Consider the following 16,201-nt stretch of genomic DNA (forward strand, 5'->3'; position numbering starts at 1 on the left):
GGAGAGGAGAGGAGAGGAGAGGAGAGGGAGGAGAGGGAGAGGAGGGGGGAGGGAGGAGGGGAGGGGGAGGGGAGAGGGAGGAGAGGGAGGAGAGGAGAGGGAGGGGAGAGGGAGAGAGAGGGGAGGGGAGGGGAGGGAGGGGGGGATGGAGGAGGAGGGGAGGATGGGAGGGGAGGAGAGGAGAGGAGAGGAGAGGGAGGGGTTGGGAGGGAGGGGGAGGGGGGAGAGGGGAGAGGGAGGAGAGGAGAGGAGAGGAGAGGAGAGGAGAGGAGAGGAGAGGAGAGGAGAGGAGAGGAGAGGGAGGGGAGGGGGGAGAAAGTGGGTTACACACGTCCCAATAATCTCTACATCCTCCTGGGTGGTAGTGGCGATTGGCGCCGAACATTTTCGAGGCCTTCCTCTTGGCAGACGGTGTCTTGTTGTTGCCAATTTCCTGCAAATTTGACTCCTTTTGACAAAATTTATGTTATGAGTTACTCAAACATAACTAAATGAAGGGTAGTGCCCCGTGACATTTTGGGGAATGTCAGATTCTTCCGACTGTCTAGTTTTTCATTTATTATGGAGGTTGTTCGTTCTGAAAGAGGATCTTATGGCTCCAGGATCTTTTGGTCGTACTTTAGATCAGGGATTAAGCCGTGTTAAATGGACACTGAAAACGTTTTACCATCCAGAAAAAGATTTTTGGAGTGGCGGTCCGTTGCTGCTATATGAATGTAGGGGAAACACTGCAAGGGGGGGATACCCAACCCCTCTGAATCTGAGAGGTGATGGGGGGATACCCAACCCTCTGAATCGGAGAGGTTAGGTGATGGGGGGGATACCCAACCCTCTGAATCTGAGAGGTGATGGGGGGATACCCAACCCCTCTGAATCTGAGAGGTGATGGGGGGGATACCCAACCCCTCTGAATCTGAGAGGTGATGGGGGGGATACCCAACCCCTCTGAATGGAGAGGTTAGGTGATGGGGGGGTACCCAACCCCTCTGAATCGGAGAGGTGATGGGGGGGGATACCCAACCCCTCTGAATCGGAGAGGGGATGGGGGGGGATACCCAACCCTCTGAATCTGAGAGGTGATGGGGGGGATACCCAACCCCTCTGAATCTGAGAGGTGATGGGGGGGGATACCCAACCCCTCTGAATCGGAGAGGTTAGGTGATGGGGGGGATACCCAACCCCTCTGAATCGGAGAGGGATGGGATACCCAACCCCTCTGAATCTGAGAGGGGATGGGGGGGGGATACCCAACCCCTCTGAATCTGAGAGGTGATGGGGGGTGGGATACCCAACCCTCTGAATCTGAGAGGTGATGGGGGGATACCCAACCCCTCTGAATCGGAGAGGTTAGGTGATGGGGGGATACCCAACCCCTCTGAATCGGAGAGGTGATGGGGGGGGGGGATACCCAACCCCTCTGAATCTGAGAGGTGATGGGGGGGATACCCAACCCCTCTGAATCTGAGAGGTGATGGGGGGGGATACCCAACCCCTCTGAATCTGAGAGGTGATGGGGGGATACCCAACCCCTCTGAATCTGAGAGGTGATGGGGGGGATACCCAACCCCTCTGAATCTGAGAGGTGATGGGGGGGGGATACCCAACCCCTCTGAATCGGAGAGGTGATGGGGGGGATACCCAACCCCTCTGAATCTGAGAGGTGATGGGGGGGGATACCCAACCCCTCTGAATCTGAGAGGTGATGGGGGATACCCAACCCCTCTGAATCTGAGAGGTGATGGGGGGATACCCAACCCCTCTGAATCGGAGAGGTGATGGGGGGGATACCCAACCCCTCTGAATCGGAGAGGTGATGGGGGGGGGATACCCAACCCCTCTGAATCTGAGAGGTGATGGGGGGATACCCAACCCCTCTGAATCGGAGAGGTGATGGGGGGGGTGGGTGGGATACCCAACCCCTCTGAATATGAGAGGCGATGGGGGGGGGGGGGTGGGATACCCCTCTGAGGTGATGGGATTTAGTCTACTATGTTAACTAACTATAGGGTTTAATCTGATGATATTTAGTCTTCTATATTAACTAACTATAGGGTTTAATCTGATGATATTTAGTCTTCTATGTTAACTAACTATAGGGTTTAATCTGATATTTAGTCTTCTATGTTAACTAACTATAGGGTTTAATCTGATATTTAGTCTTCTATGTTAACTAACTATAGGGTTTAATCTGATGATATTTAGTCTTCTATGTTAACTAACTATAGGGTTTAATCTGATGATATTTAGTCTACTATGTTAACTAACTATAGGGTTTAATCTGATGATATTTAGTCTACTATGTTAACTAACTATAGGGTTTAATCTGATGATATTTAGTCTACTATGTTAACTAACTATAGGGTTTAATCTGATGATATTTAGTCTTCTATGTTAACTAACTATAGGGTTTAATCTGATGATATTTAGTCTTCTATGTTAACTAACTATAGGGTTTAATCTGATGATATTTAGTCTTCTATGTTAACTAACTATAGGGTTTAATCTGATGATATTTAGTCTACTATGTTAACTAACTATAGGGTTTAATCTGATGATATTTAGTCTAGTATGTTAACTAACTATAGGGTTTAATCTGATGATATTTAGTCTACTATGTTAACTAACTATAGGGTTTAATCTGATGATATTTAGTCTACTATGTTAACTAACTATAGGGTTTAATCTGATGATGATATTTAGTCTTCTATATTAACTAACTATAGGGTTTAATCTGATGATAGTTAGTCTACTATGTTAACTAACTATAGGGTTTAATCTGATGATGATAGTTAGTCTACTATGTTAACTAACTATAGGGTTTAATCTGATGATAGTTAGTCTACTATGTTAACTAACTATAGGGTTTAATCTGATGATATTTAGTCTTCTATGTTAACTAACTATAGGGTTTAATCTGATGATATTTAGTCTACTATGTTAACTAACTATAGGGTTTAATCTGATGATGATATTTAGTCTACTATGTTAACTAACTATAGGGTTTAATCTGATGATGATATTTAGTCTTCTATGTTAACTAACTATAGGGTTTAATCTGATGATATTTAGTCTACTATGTTAACTAACTATAGGGTTTAATCTGATGATGCTAAATGACTTAAATGTAAATGTAAATATTTAGTCTACTATGTTAACTAACTATAGGGTTTAATCTGATGATATTTAGTCTACTATGTTAACTAACTATAGGGTTTAATCTGATGATGATATTTAGTCTACTATGTTAACTAACTATAGGGTTTAATCTGATGATATTTAGTCTACTATGTTAACTAACTATAGGGTTTAATCTGATGATATTTAGTCTTCTATGTTAACTAACTATAGGGTTTAATCTGATGATATTTAGTCTACTATGTTAACTAACTATAGGGTTTAATCTGATGATGATGCACCAATTTGTAAGTCGCTCTGGATAAGAGCGTCTGCTAAATGACTTAAATGTAAATGTAAATATTTAGTCTACTATGTTAACTAACTATAGGGTTTAATCTGATGATATTTAGTCTACTATGTTAACTAACTATAGGGTTTAATCTGATGATATTTAGTCTACTATGTTAACTAACTATAGGGTTTAATCTGATGATATTTAGTCTTCTATGTTAACTAACTATAGGGTTTAATCTGATGATATTTAGTCTACTATGTTAACTAACTATAGGGTTTAATCTGATGATGATATTTAGTCTACTATGTTAACTAACTATAGGGTTTAATCTGATGATATTTAGTCTACTATGTTAACTAACTATAGGGTTTAATCTGATGATATTTAGTCTACTATGTTAACTAACTATAGGGTTTAATCTGATGATATTTAGTCTTCTATGTTAACTAACTATAGGGTTTAATCTGATGATATTTAGTCTACTATGTTAACTAACTATAGGGTTTAATCTGATGATATTTAGTCTACTATGTTAACTAACTATAGGGTTTAATCTGATGATATTTAGTCTACTATGTTAACTAACTATAGGGTTTAATCTGATGATGATATTTAGTCTACTATATTAACTAACTATAGGGTTTAATCTGATGATGATATTTAGTCTTCTATATTAACTAACTATAGGGTTTAATCTGATGATATTTAGTCTTCTATGTTAACTAACTATAGGGTTTAATCTGATGATATTTAGTCTACTATGTTAACTAACTATAGGGTTTAATCTGATGATATTTAGTCTACTATGTTAACTAACTATAGGGTTTAATCTGATGATGATATTTAGTCTACTATATTAACTAACTATAGGGTTTAATCTGATGATGATATTTAGTCTTCTATATTAACTAACTATCGGGTTTAATCTGATGATATTTAGTCTACTATGTTAACTAACTATAGGGTTTAATCTGATGATGATATTTAGTCTACTATGTTAACTAACTATAGGGTTTAATCTGATGATATTTAGTCTACTATGTTAACTAACTATAGGGTTTAATCTGATGATATTTAGTCTTCTATGTTAACTAACTATAGGGTTTAATCTGATGATATTTAGTCTTCTATGTTAACTAACTATAGGGTTTAATCTGATGATGATATTTAGTCTACTATGTTAACTAACTATAGGGTTTAATCTGATGATATTTAGTCTACTATGTTAACTAACTATAGGGTTTAATCTGATGATGATATTTAGTCTACTATGTTAACTAACTATCGGGTTTAATCTGATGATATTTAGTCTACTATGTTAACTAACTATAGGGTTTAATCTGATGATGATATTTAGTCTTCTATGTTAACTAACTATAGGGTTTAATCTGATGATATTTAGTCTACTATGTTAACTAACTATAGGGTTTAATCTGATGATGATATTTAGTCTTCTATGTTAACTAACTATAGGGTTTAATCTGATGATATTTAGTCTACTATGTTAACTAACTATAGGGTTTAATCTGATGATGATATTTAGTCTACTATGTTAACTAACTATCGAGTTTAATCTGATGATGATATTTAGTCTTCTATATTAACTAACTATAGGGTTTAATCTGATATTTAGTCTTCTATGTTAACTAACTATAGGGTTTAATCTGATGATATTTAGTCTTCTATGTTAACTAACTATAGGGTTTAATCTGATGATGATATTTAGTCTACTATATTAACTAACTATAGGGTTTAATCTGATGATGATATTTAGTCTTCTATATTAACTAACTATAGGGTTTAATCTGATATTTAGTCTTCTATGTTAACTAACTATAGGGTTTAATCTGATATTTAGTCTTCTATGTTAACTAACTATAGGGTTTAATCTGATATTTAGTCTTCTATGTTAACTAACTATAGGGTTTAATCTGATGATGATATTTAGTCTACTATATTAACTAACTATAGGGTTTAATCTGATGATGATATTTAGTCTACTATGTTAACTAACTATAGGGTTTAATCTGATGATATTTAGTCTTCTATGTTAACTAACTATAGGGTTTAATCTGATGATATTTAGTCTTCTATGTTAACTAACTATAGGGTTTAATCTGATGATATTTAGTCTACTATGTTAACTAACTATAGGGTTTAATCTGATGATATTTAGTCTACTATGTTAACTAACTATAGGGTTTAATCTGATGATGATATTTAGTCTTCATTTACATATGCATTTGCTTAGTGAATTCAGTGGAGTTGATTCTCTGCAGAAGAGTTGGTTTCAGTCAGTTGAGTTGATTCTCTGTAGAAGAGTTGATTTCAGTCAGTTGAGTTGATTCTCTGTAGAAGAGTTGATTTAGTCAGTTGAGTTGATTCTCTGTATCAGAGTTGATTTAGTCAGTTGAGTTGATTCTCTCTCTGTCTCTCTGTCTCTGTGTGTGTAGAAGTGTATCTACTGCCGTAAGCGGTGTGTGTGGCGTGGCCAGGGCGGGGGAGGGGCATGTATCCAGTGTTCGTGCGGTCGATGCCCCACCTCCTTCCACGTTACCTGTGCCCACGCCGCCGGGGTCACCATGGAGCCGGACGAGTGGCCTTACGTGGTGTCAATCACCTGCCACAGGCACCAATCACGGAGCTCGTCTGCTGTGAGTACTCAGTAGCGGCTCGGCTTCGGTCCCTCCCACCACAGTAGGTAACACACACACACACACCAAGTAGACGCACACACACCAAGTAGACACACACACACACACACACCAAGTAGACACACACACACACACACACACACACACACACACACACACACACACACACACACACACACACACACACACACACACACACACACACACACACACACACACCAAGTAGACACACACACACACACACACACACACACACACACACACACACACACACACACACACACACACACACACACACACACACACACACACACACACCAAGTAGACACGCACACACACACGGAAGCATAGACCGACACACACACCAAGTAGACATAGACCGACACACACACCAAGTAGACATAGACCGACACACACACCAAGTAGACATAGACCGACACACACACCAAGTAGACATAGACACACACACACACCAAGTAGACATAGACCGACACACACACCAAGTAGACATAGATACACACACACACCAAGTAGACATAGACCGACACACACACCAAGTAGACATAGACCGACACACACACCAAGTAGACATAGATACACACACACACCAAGTAGACATAGACCGACACACACACCAAGTAGACATAGACCGACACACACACCAAGTAGACATAGATACACACACACACCAAGTAGACATAGACCGACACACACACCAAGTAGACATAGATACACACACACACACACCAAGTAGACATAGACACACACACACACACCAAGTAGACATAGACCGACACACACACCAAGTAGACATAGACACACACACACACCAAGTAGACACACACACACACCAAGCACACCTACACCACGGTCCATCTCAGCCCCGCTGAACAGTTCCATTTTCTTAACCAACTCACTTTACTTGTCTTTTCCCAATGCCAGCTTTGAGGCTTGGTTACCATGGAGCTTTGAGGCTTGGTTACCATGGAGCTTTGAGGCTTGGTTACCATGGAGCTTTGAGGCTTGGTTACCATGGAGCTTTGAGGCTTGGTTACCATGGAGCTTTGAGGCTTGGTTACCATGGAGCTTTGAGGCTTGGTTACCATGGAGCTTTGAGGCTTGGTTACCATGGAGCTTTGAAGCTTGGTTCCCATGGAGCTTTGAGGCTTGGTTCCCATGGAGCTTTGAAGCTTGGTTCCCATGGAGCTTTGAGGCTTGGTTCCCATGGAGCTTTGAGGCTTGGTTCCCATGGAGCTTTGAGGCTCGGTTACCATGGAGCTTTGAGGCTCGGTTCCCATGGAGCTTTGAGGCTTGGTTACCATAGAAATCTGAGGCTTGGTTACCATGGAGCTTTGAGGCTTGGTTACCATGGAGCTTTGAGGCTTGGTTACCATGGAGCTTTGAGGCTTGGTTACCATGGAGCTTTGAGGCTTGGTTACAAATATATACTTTCTGCTAGTGACACACTCTGGTCTTTTATCCTCAGCCAGATGGTGATATCTCTCTTTCCTTCCATCTCTCTCGCTCTCTCTCAGCAGCGTGCAGCATTTCAGAAGGACATCGTCCTGGGTCAGACCGTCATCTCCAAACACAAGAACCTGCGGTACTACAGTTCAAAGGTCACCCAGGTGACCTCCCAGACCTTCTATGAGGTCATGTTTGATGACGGATCCTTCAGCAACGACACCTACCCAGAGGACATAGTGGTGAGGAGGGATACACACACACACACACCTACCCAGAGGACATAGTGGTGATTAGGGTCACCCCCCCACCCAGAGGACATAGTGGTGAGTAGGGACAACCCCCCCCCCCCACCCAGAGGACATAGTGGTGAGTAGGGACACCCCCCCCCCCCCCCCCCCCCCCCCCAGAGGACATAGTGGTGAGTAGGGACAACCTCCCCCACAGAGGACATAGTGGTGAGTAGGGACAACCCCCTCCCCCACCCAGAGGACATAGTGGTGAGGAGAGACAACCCCCTCCCCCACCCAGAGGACATAGTGGTGAGTAGGGACAACCTCCCCCCCACCCACCCACCCACCCAGAGGACATAGTGGTGAGTAGGGACAACCTCCCCCCCACCCACCCACCCAGAGGACATAGTGGTGAGGAGGGACAACCCACCCACCCAGAGGACATAGTGGTGAGGAGGGACACCCCATTGAGCTCCTCTCTCCTGTCCTTTCAGAGCCGGGACTGTGCCTGTCTCGGTCCTCCAGAAGTAGGGGAGGCTGTCCAGGTGAAGTGGCCTGATGGACTCTTCTATGGAGCCAAATACCAGGGATCCAACACCTCTCATATGTACCAGGTACATACATACATACATACATACATACATACATACATACATACACACACACACACACACACACACACACACACACACACACACACACACACACACACACACACACACACACACACACACACACACACACACACACACACACACACACACACACACACACACACACACACACACACACACACACCCAGTACCAGTACCAGTCTAAAGTTTGGACACACCTACTCATTCAAGGGTTTTTCTTTATTTTGATGTTCTACATTGTAGAATAATAGTGAAGACATCAAAACTATGAAATAACACATATGGAATCATGTATTAACCAAAAAAATGTTAAACATATCAAAATATGTTATATTTGAGATTCTTCAAAGTAGTTATCCTTTGCCTCGACGACAGCTTTGCACACTCATGGCGTTCTCTCAACCAGCTTCATGGCAGTCTCACCAGGAATGCATTTCAATTAACAGCTGTGCCTTGTTAAGTGAATTTGTGGAATTTCTTTCCTTAACCTCTCTAGGGGGTGTGGGACGATAGTGTCCCACCTGGCCAACATCCAGTGAAATTGCAGAGCGCCAAATTCAAAAACAGAAATACTCATTATAAAAATTAATAAAACATACAGGTGTTATACATCGTTTTAAAGATGAACTTCTCGTTAATCCAACCACTGTGTCAGATTTCAAAAAGGCTTTACGGCGAAAGCAAACCATGCGATTATCTGAGAACAGCGGCCGGCAGACAAATCATTACAAACAGTAACCAGCCAAGTAGAGGAGTTACACAAGTCAGAAATAGAGATAAAATGAAACACTTACCTTTGATGATCTTCATATGGTTGCGCACTCACAAGATTCCCATTTACTCAATAAATGTTTGTTTTTTTCCGATAAAGTACCTCTTTATATCCAAAAACCTCCGTTTTGTTCAGTAATCCACAGGATCAAAGGCAGAAAAATCCGAAAAGTATCAGTAAAGTTCGTACAAACATGTCAAACAATGTTTATAATCAATCCTCAGGTTGTTTTTAGTCATAATATTCAATAATATTTCAACCGGACAAAAGCTTTGTCAATATAAAAGGAAAACAAGAAAGGCTCTCAGTCGCGAGCATGAAAAACCTCTGGGACACGGCAGTGTCCACTCATTCAGAGTGGTCTTACTCCCTCATTTTTCAGAATACAAGCCTGAAACAATTTCTAAAGACTGTTGACACCTAGTGGAAGCCATAGGAAGTGCAATTTGATTCCTAAGTCAATGGAATTTGTATAGGCAGTCAATGGAAAACTACAAACATAAATCCATCCAGGAAGTAGGATTTTTTTTTTCTCAGGTTTTCGCCTGCCATTTCAGTTCTGTTATACTCACAGACATTATTATAACAGTTTTAGAAACTTTGGAGTGTTTTCTATCCAAATATACTAATTATATACATATCCTAGCTTCTGGGCCTGAGTAGCAGGCAGTTTACTTTGGGCACGCTTTTCATCCGGAGGTGAAAATAGTGCCCCCTACCCCTTGTGAGGTTAATGTGTTTGGAGTGTTGTACAGAAGACAGCCCTATTTGGTAAAAGACCAAGTCCATATTATGGCAAGAACAGCTCAAATAAGCAAAGAGAAACGACAGTCCATCATTACTTTAAGACATGAAGGTCAGTCAGTTCAGAAAATTAAGAACTTATTTCAAGTGCAGTCGCAAAAACCATCAAGCGCTATGATGAAACTGGCTCTCATGAGGACCGCCACAGGAAAGGAAGACCCAGAGTTACCCGTCTCTCATGAGGACCGCCACAGGAAAGGAAGACCCAGAGTTACCCGTCTCTCATGAGGACCGCCACAGGAAAGGAGGACCCAGAGTTACCCGTCTCTCATGAGGACCGCCACAGGAAAGGAAGACCCAGAGGACGTCTCTCATGAGGACCGCCACAGGAAAGGAGGACCCAGAGTTACCCGTCTCTCATGAGGACCGCCACAGGAAAGGAGGACCCAGAGTTACCCGTCTCTCATGAGGACCGCCACAGGAAAGGAAGACCCAGAGTTACCCGTCTCTCATGAGGACCGCCACAGGAAAGGAAGACCCAGAGTTACCCGTCTCTCATGAGGACCGCCACAGGAAAGGAAGACCCAGAGTTACCCGTCTCTCATGAGGACCGCCACAGGAAAGGAAGACCCAGAGTTACCTGTCTCTCATGAGGACCGCCACAGGAAAGGAAGACCCAGAGTTACCTGTCTCTCATGAGGACCGCCACAGGAAAGGAAGACCCAGAGTTACCTGTCTCTCATGAGGACCGCCACAGGAAAGGAAGACCCAGAGTTACCTGTCTCTCATGAGGACCGCCACAGGAAAGAAAGACCCAGAGTTACCTGTCTCTCATGAGGACCGCCACAGGAAAGGAAGACCCAGAGTTACTTGTCTCTCATGAGGACCGCCACAGGAAAGGAAGACCCAGAGTTCCCTCTGCTGCAGAGGATAAGTTCATTAGAGTTACTTGTCTCTCATGAGGACCGTGACAGGAAAGGAAGACCAGAGTTCCCTCTGCTGCAGAGGTTACCTGTCTCTCATGAGGACCGCCACAGGAAAGGAAGACCCAGAGTTACCTTGTCTCTCATGAGGACCGCCACAGGAAAGGAAGACCCAGAGTTCCCTCTGCTGCAGAGGATACGTTCATTAGAGGGAACTGCACCTCAGGTTGCAGCCCAAATAAATGCCTCACAGAGTTCAAGTAACAGACACATCTCAACATCAACTGTTCAGAGGAGACTCTGTGTGAATCAGACCTTCATGGTCCAATTGCTGCATCCTGGACACACATACACTTATTTGACTTTCGTGACACACTGCAGCCATTACATAAAGGTGTTGGACCAGAACCAGAACCAAGACAGGACACACTGCAGCCATACAGGTGTTAGACCAGAACCAGAACCAAGACAGGACACACTGCAGCCATACAGGTGTTGGACCAGAACCAAGACAGGACACACTGCAGCCATTACATAAAGGTGTTGGACCAGAACCAGAACCAAGACAAGACACACTGCAGCCATACAGGTGTTAGACCAGAACCAGAACCAGGACAGGACACACTGCAGCCATACAGGTGTTGGACCAGAACCAGAACCAGGACGGAACACAGGGCAGTAAACGGAACTCACTCAACTTTTGTCATCTTTAGTCCCCTCAACTCGGTGACTTTAACCAGTCTGTAAGTTCTATGTAGAGAGAGAGAGACTGGCAAAGAGAGGGGGAGGATTGAGAAAACAGATGGAGAGATGGCGAGGGAGAGCGTGAGAGATGATGGAGGAGAATGAGGTGACGATGATCTGCATTATTTAAACATGATGAAATATTCACCAAGTCAAGATGGTGGAGAAACAACCACTTAAGTCTCCAGTTTAGTTGAGTTCTCTCTCTGTGGGAACGCCTGTTATGTTGCACAACTGCTTCTGACGCACGGGGGCTGCTCTGTGACGACAGTTTAGAGAGGTGGATTGAGGTGGAGAGAGGTGGATTGAGGTGGAGAGAGGTGGATTGAGGTGGAGAGACGTGGGTTGAGGTGGAGAGACGTGGGTAGAGGTGGGTTGAGGTGGGAGAGAGGTGGGTAGAGGTGGGAGAGGTGGGTTGAGGTGGAGAGAGAGGTGGAGAGAGGTGGGTTGAGGTGGGTTGAGGTGGAGAGAGGTGGAGAGAGGGGTGGGTTGAGGTGGAGAGAGAGGTGGGTTGAGGTGGAGAGAGGTGGAGAGAGGTGGAGAGAGGTGGAGAGAGAGGTGGAGAGAGAGGTGGAGAGAGGTGGGTTAAGGTGGAGAGAGGTGGATTGAGGTGGGGAGAGGTGGATTGAGGTGGGGAGAGATGGATTGAGGTGGAGAGAGGTGGGTTGAGGTGGAGAGAGTTGGGTTGAGGTGGAGAGAGGTGGAGAGAGGTGGAGAGAGGTGGGTTGAGGTGGAGAGAGGTGGAGAGGAGGGAGAGAGGTGGAGAGAAGTGGGTTGAGGTGGGTAGAGGTGGAGAGAAGTGGAGAGAAGTGGGTTGAGGTGGAGAGAAGTGGGTTGAGGTGGGTAGAGGTGGAGAGAAGTGGGTTGAGGTGGGTAGGAGAGAGGTGGGTTGAGGTGGAGAGAGGTGGAGTTGAGGTGGAGAGAGGTGGAGAGAGGTGGAGAGAGGTGGAGAGAGGTGGAGAGAGGTGGGTTGAGGTGGAGAGAGGTGGGAGAGGTGGAGAGAAGTGGGTTGAGGTGGGTAGAGGTGGAGAGAAGTGGGTTGAGGTGGAGAGAGGTGGAGAGAGGTGGAGAGAGGTGGAGAGAGGTGGAGAGAGGTGGGTGGAGAGGTGGATTGAGATGGAGAGAGGTGGGTTGAGGTGGAGAGAGGTGGGTTGAGGTGGAGAGAGGTGGGGAGAGGTGGGTTGAATAGGAGAGAGGTGGGTTGAATAGGAGAGAGGTGGGTTGAGGTGGGTTGAGGTGGAGAGAGGTGGGTTGAGGTGGAGAGAGGTGGGTTGAGGTGGAGAGAGGTGGAGAGAGGTGGGCTGAGGTGGAGAGAGGTGGAGAGAGGTGGAGAGAGGTGGAGAGAGGCGGAGAGAGGTGGAGAGAGGTGGAGAGAAGTGGGTTGAGGTGGAGAGAGGTGGAGAGAGGTGGGTTGAGGTGGAGAGAGGTGGGTTGAGGTAGAGAGAGAAGGGTGGAGAGGTGGATTGAGATGGAGAGAGGTGGGTTGAATAGGAGAGAGGTGGGTTGAATAGGAGAGAGGTGGGTTGAGGTGGAGAGAGGTGGGTTGAGGTGGAGAGAGGTGGGTTGAGGTGGAGAGAGGTGGGTTGAGGTGGAGAGAGGTGGAGAGAGGTGGGTTGAGGTGGAGAGAGGTGGAGAGAGGTGGAGAGAGGGGGGTTAAGGTGGAGAGAGGTGGGAGAGAGGTGGGTTAAGGTGGAGAGAGGTGGAGAGAGAGGTGGGTTGAGGTGGAGAGAGGTGGGTTGAGGTGGAGAGGGTAGAGAGAGGTGGGTTAAGGTGGAGAGAGGTGGAGAGAGAGGTGGGTTAAGGTGGAGAGAGGTGGGTTGAGGTGGAGAGAGGTGGAGAGGGTGGGTTGAGGTGGAGAGAGGTGGGTTGAGGTGGAGAGAGATGGAGAGAGAGGTGGGTTGAGGTGGAGAGAGGTGGGTTGAGGTGGAGAGAGGTGGGTTGAGGTGGAGAGAGGTGGGTTGAGGTGGAGAGAGATGGGTTGAGGTGGGGAGAGGTGGAGAGAGGTGGGTTGAGGTGGAGAGAGTTGGGTTGAGGTGGAGAGAGGTGGGTTGAGGTGGAGAGAGGTGGGTTGAGGTGGAGAGAGATGGGTTGAGGTGGAGAGAGATGGGTTGAGGTGGGGAGAGGTGGAGAGAGTTGGGAGAGGTGGAGAGAGTTGGGTTGAGGTGGAGAGAGGTGGGTTGAGGTGGAGAGAGGTGGGTTGAGGTGGAGAGAGGTGGGTTGAGGTGGAGAGAGGTGGAGAGAGATGGGTTGAGGTGGGGAGAGATGGGTTGAGGTGGGGAGAGATGGGTTGAGGTGGGGAGAGGTGGAGAGAGGTGGAGAGAGAGGTGGGTTGAGGTGGAGAGGTGTAGAGAGAGGTGGGTTAAGGTGGAGAGAGGTGGAGAGAGAGGTGGGTTAAGGTGGAGAGAGGTGGGTTGAGGTGGAGAGAGGTGGAGAGAGGGGTGGGTTGAGGTGGAGAGAGGGTGGGTTGAGGTGGAGAGAGGTGGGTTGAGGTGGAGAGAGATGGAGAGAGGGGTGGGTTGAGGTGGAGAGAGGTGGGTTGAGGTGGAGAGAGGTGGGTTGAGGTGGAGAGAGGTGGGTTGAGGTGGAGAGAGGTGGGTTGAGGTGGAGAGAGATGGGTTGAGGTGGGGAGAGGTGGAGAGAGTTGGGTTGAGGTGGGGAGAGATGGGTTGAGGTGGGTTGAGGTGGGTTGAGGTGGGTTGAGGTGGGTTGAGGTGGGGAGAGGTGGGGAGAGGTGGGGAGAGATGGGTTGAGGTGGGGAGAGATGGGTTGAGATGGGTTGAGGTGGGGAGAGATGGGTTGAGGTGGGGAGAGATGGGTTGAGGTGGAGAGAGGTGGGAGAGGTGGGGAGAGGTGGGTTGACGTGGAGAGAGATGGGTTGAGGTGGAGAGAGGTGGAGAGGGGTGGGTTGAGGTGGAGAGAGGTGGAGAGGGGTGGGTTGAGGTGGAGAGAGGTGGAGAGAGATGGGTTGAGGTGGGGAGAGGTGGGTTGAGGTGGAGAGAGGTGGGAGAGGTGGGGAGAGGTGGGAGAGGTGGGGAGAGGTGGGTTGAGGTGGGTTGAGGTGGGTTGAGGTGGGTTGAGGTGGGTTGAGGTGGGGAGAGGTGGGGAGAGGTGGGGAGAGGTGGGTTGAGGTGGGAGAGATGGGTTGAGGTGGAGAGAGGTGGAGAGGGGTGGGTTGAGGTGGAGAGGTGGAGAGGGGTGGGATGAGGTGGAGAGAGGTGGGGAGAGATGGAGAGAGGTGGGGAGAGGTGGGGAGAGGTGGGTTGAGGTGGAGAGAGGTGGGTTGAGGTGGAGAGAGGTGGAGAGGGGTGGGTTGAGGTGGAGAGAGGTGGAGAGGGGTGGGTTGAGGTGGAGAGAGTGGAGAGAGATGGGTTGAGGTGGGGAGAGGTGGAGAGAGGTGGAGAGAGGTGGGGAGAGGTGGAGAGAGGTGGGGAGAGGTGGGGAGAGGTGGGTTGAGGTGGGTTGAGGTGGGGAGAGGTGGGGAGAGGTGGGGAGAGGTGGGGAGAGATGGGTTGAGGTGGAGAGAGTGGGTTGAGGTGGAGAGAGGTGGAGAGGGGTGGGTTGAGGTGGGAGAGGTGGAGAGGGGTGGGATGAGGTGGAGAGAGGTGGAGAGAGGTGGGGAGAGGTGGAGAGAGGTGGGGAGAGGTGGGGAGAGGTGGGTTGAGGTGGGTTGAGGTGGGTTGAGGTGGGGAGAGGTGGGGAGAGGTGGGGAGAGATGGGTTGAGGTGGAGAGAGATGGGTTGAGGTGGAGAGAGGTGGAGAGGGGTGGGTTGAGGTGGAGAGGTGGAGAGGGGTGGGATGAGGTGGAGAGAGGTGGGGAGAGATGGAGAGAGGTGGGGAGAGAGGTGGGTTGAGGTGGGGAGAGGTGGGGAGGTGGGTTGGGAGAGAGATGGGTTGAGGTGGAGAGAGATGGGTTGAGGTGGAGAGAGGTGGAGAGAGGTGGGGAGAGGTGGAGAGAGGTGGAGAGAGGTGGAGAGAGGTGGGGAGAGGTGGGGAGAGGTGGGATGAGGTGGGGAGAGGTGGGATGAGGTGGGGAGAGGTGGGGAGAGGTGGGATGAGGTGGAGAGAGGTGGGATGAGGTGGAGAGAGGTGGGATGAGGTGGGGAGAGGTGGGTTGAGGTGGGGAGAGGTGGGTTAAGGTGGAGAGAGGTGGAGAGAGAGAGATGGGTTAAGGTGGAGAGGGGTGGGTTGAGGTGGAGAGAGGTGGGTTAAGGTGGAGAGGGGTGGGTTAAGGTGGAGAGGGGTGGGTTAAGGTGGAGAGGGGTGGGTTAAGGTGGGAGGGGTGGGTTGAGGTGGAGAGGGGTGGGTTGAGGTGGAGAGGGGTGGGTTGAGGTGAGGTGGGGAGGTGGAGAGGGGTGGGTTGAGGTGGAGAGGGGTGGGTTGAGGTGGGAGGGTGGGTTGAGGTGGAGAGAGGTGGGTTGAGGTGGAGAGAGGTGGGGTGGAGAGAGATGGGTTGAGGTGGGGTGGGAGAGGTGGGTTGGGGTGGGAGAGATGGGTTGAGGTGGGAGAGATGGGTTGAGGTGGAGAGAGGTGGGTTGAGATGGAGAGAGATGGGTTAAGGTGGAGAGAGGTGGGTTAAGGTGGAGAGGGGTGGGTTAAGGTGGAGAGGGGTGGGTTAAGGTG

General features: G+C 47.6%; 1 protein-coding gene across 1 annotated transcript in view; it reads left to right on the top strand.

The window, feature by feature from the left end:
- The window catches only part of LOC124018471 (lysine-specific demethylase 4C-like), a 67,245-nt gene that overhangs the window by 37,551 nt on the left and 13,493 nt on the right, over positions 1 to 16,201 (top strand). Inside the window, 3 exon segments of the mRNA XM_046333800.1 lie at positions 5,866 to 6,066; positions 7,602 to 7,772; positions 8,258 to 8,377. Of these exon segments, the coding sequence (XP_046189756.1) occupies positions 5,866 to 6,066; positions 7,602 to 7,772; positions 8,258 to 8,377 (492 nt within the window).

This window comes from Oncorhynchus gorbuscha, unplaced genomic scaffold (genome assembly GCF_021184085.1).
Source record: "Oncorhynchus gorbuscha isolate QuinsamMale2020 ecotype Even-year unplaced genomic scaffold, OgorEven_v1.0 Un_scaffold_528, whole genome shotgun sequence".
Lineage (NCBI taxonomy): Eukaryota > Metazoa > Chordata > Actinopteri > Salmoniformes > Salmonidae > Oncorhynchus > Oncorhynchus gorbuscha.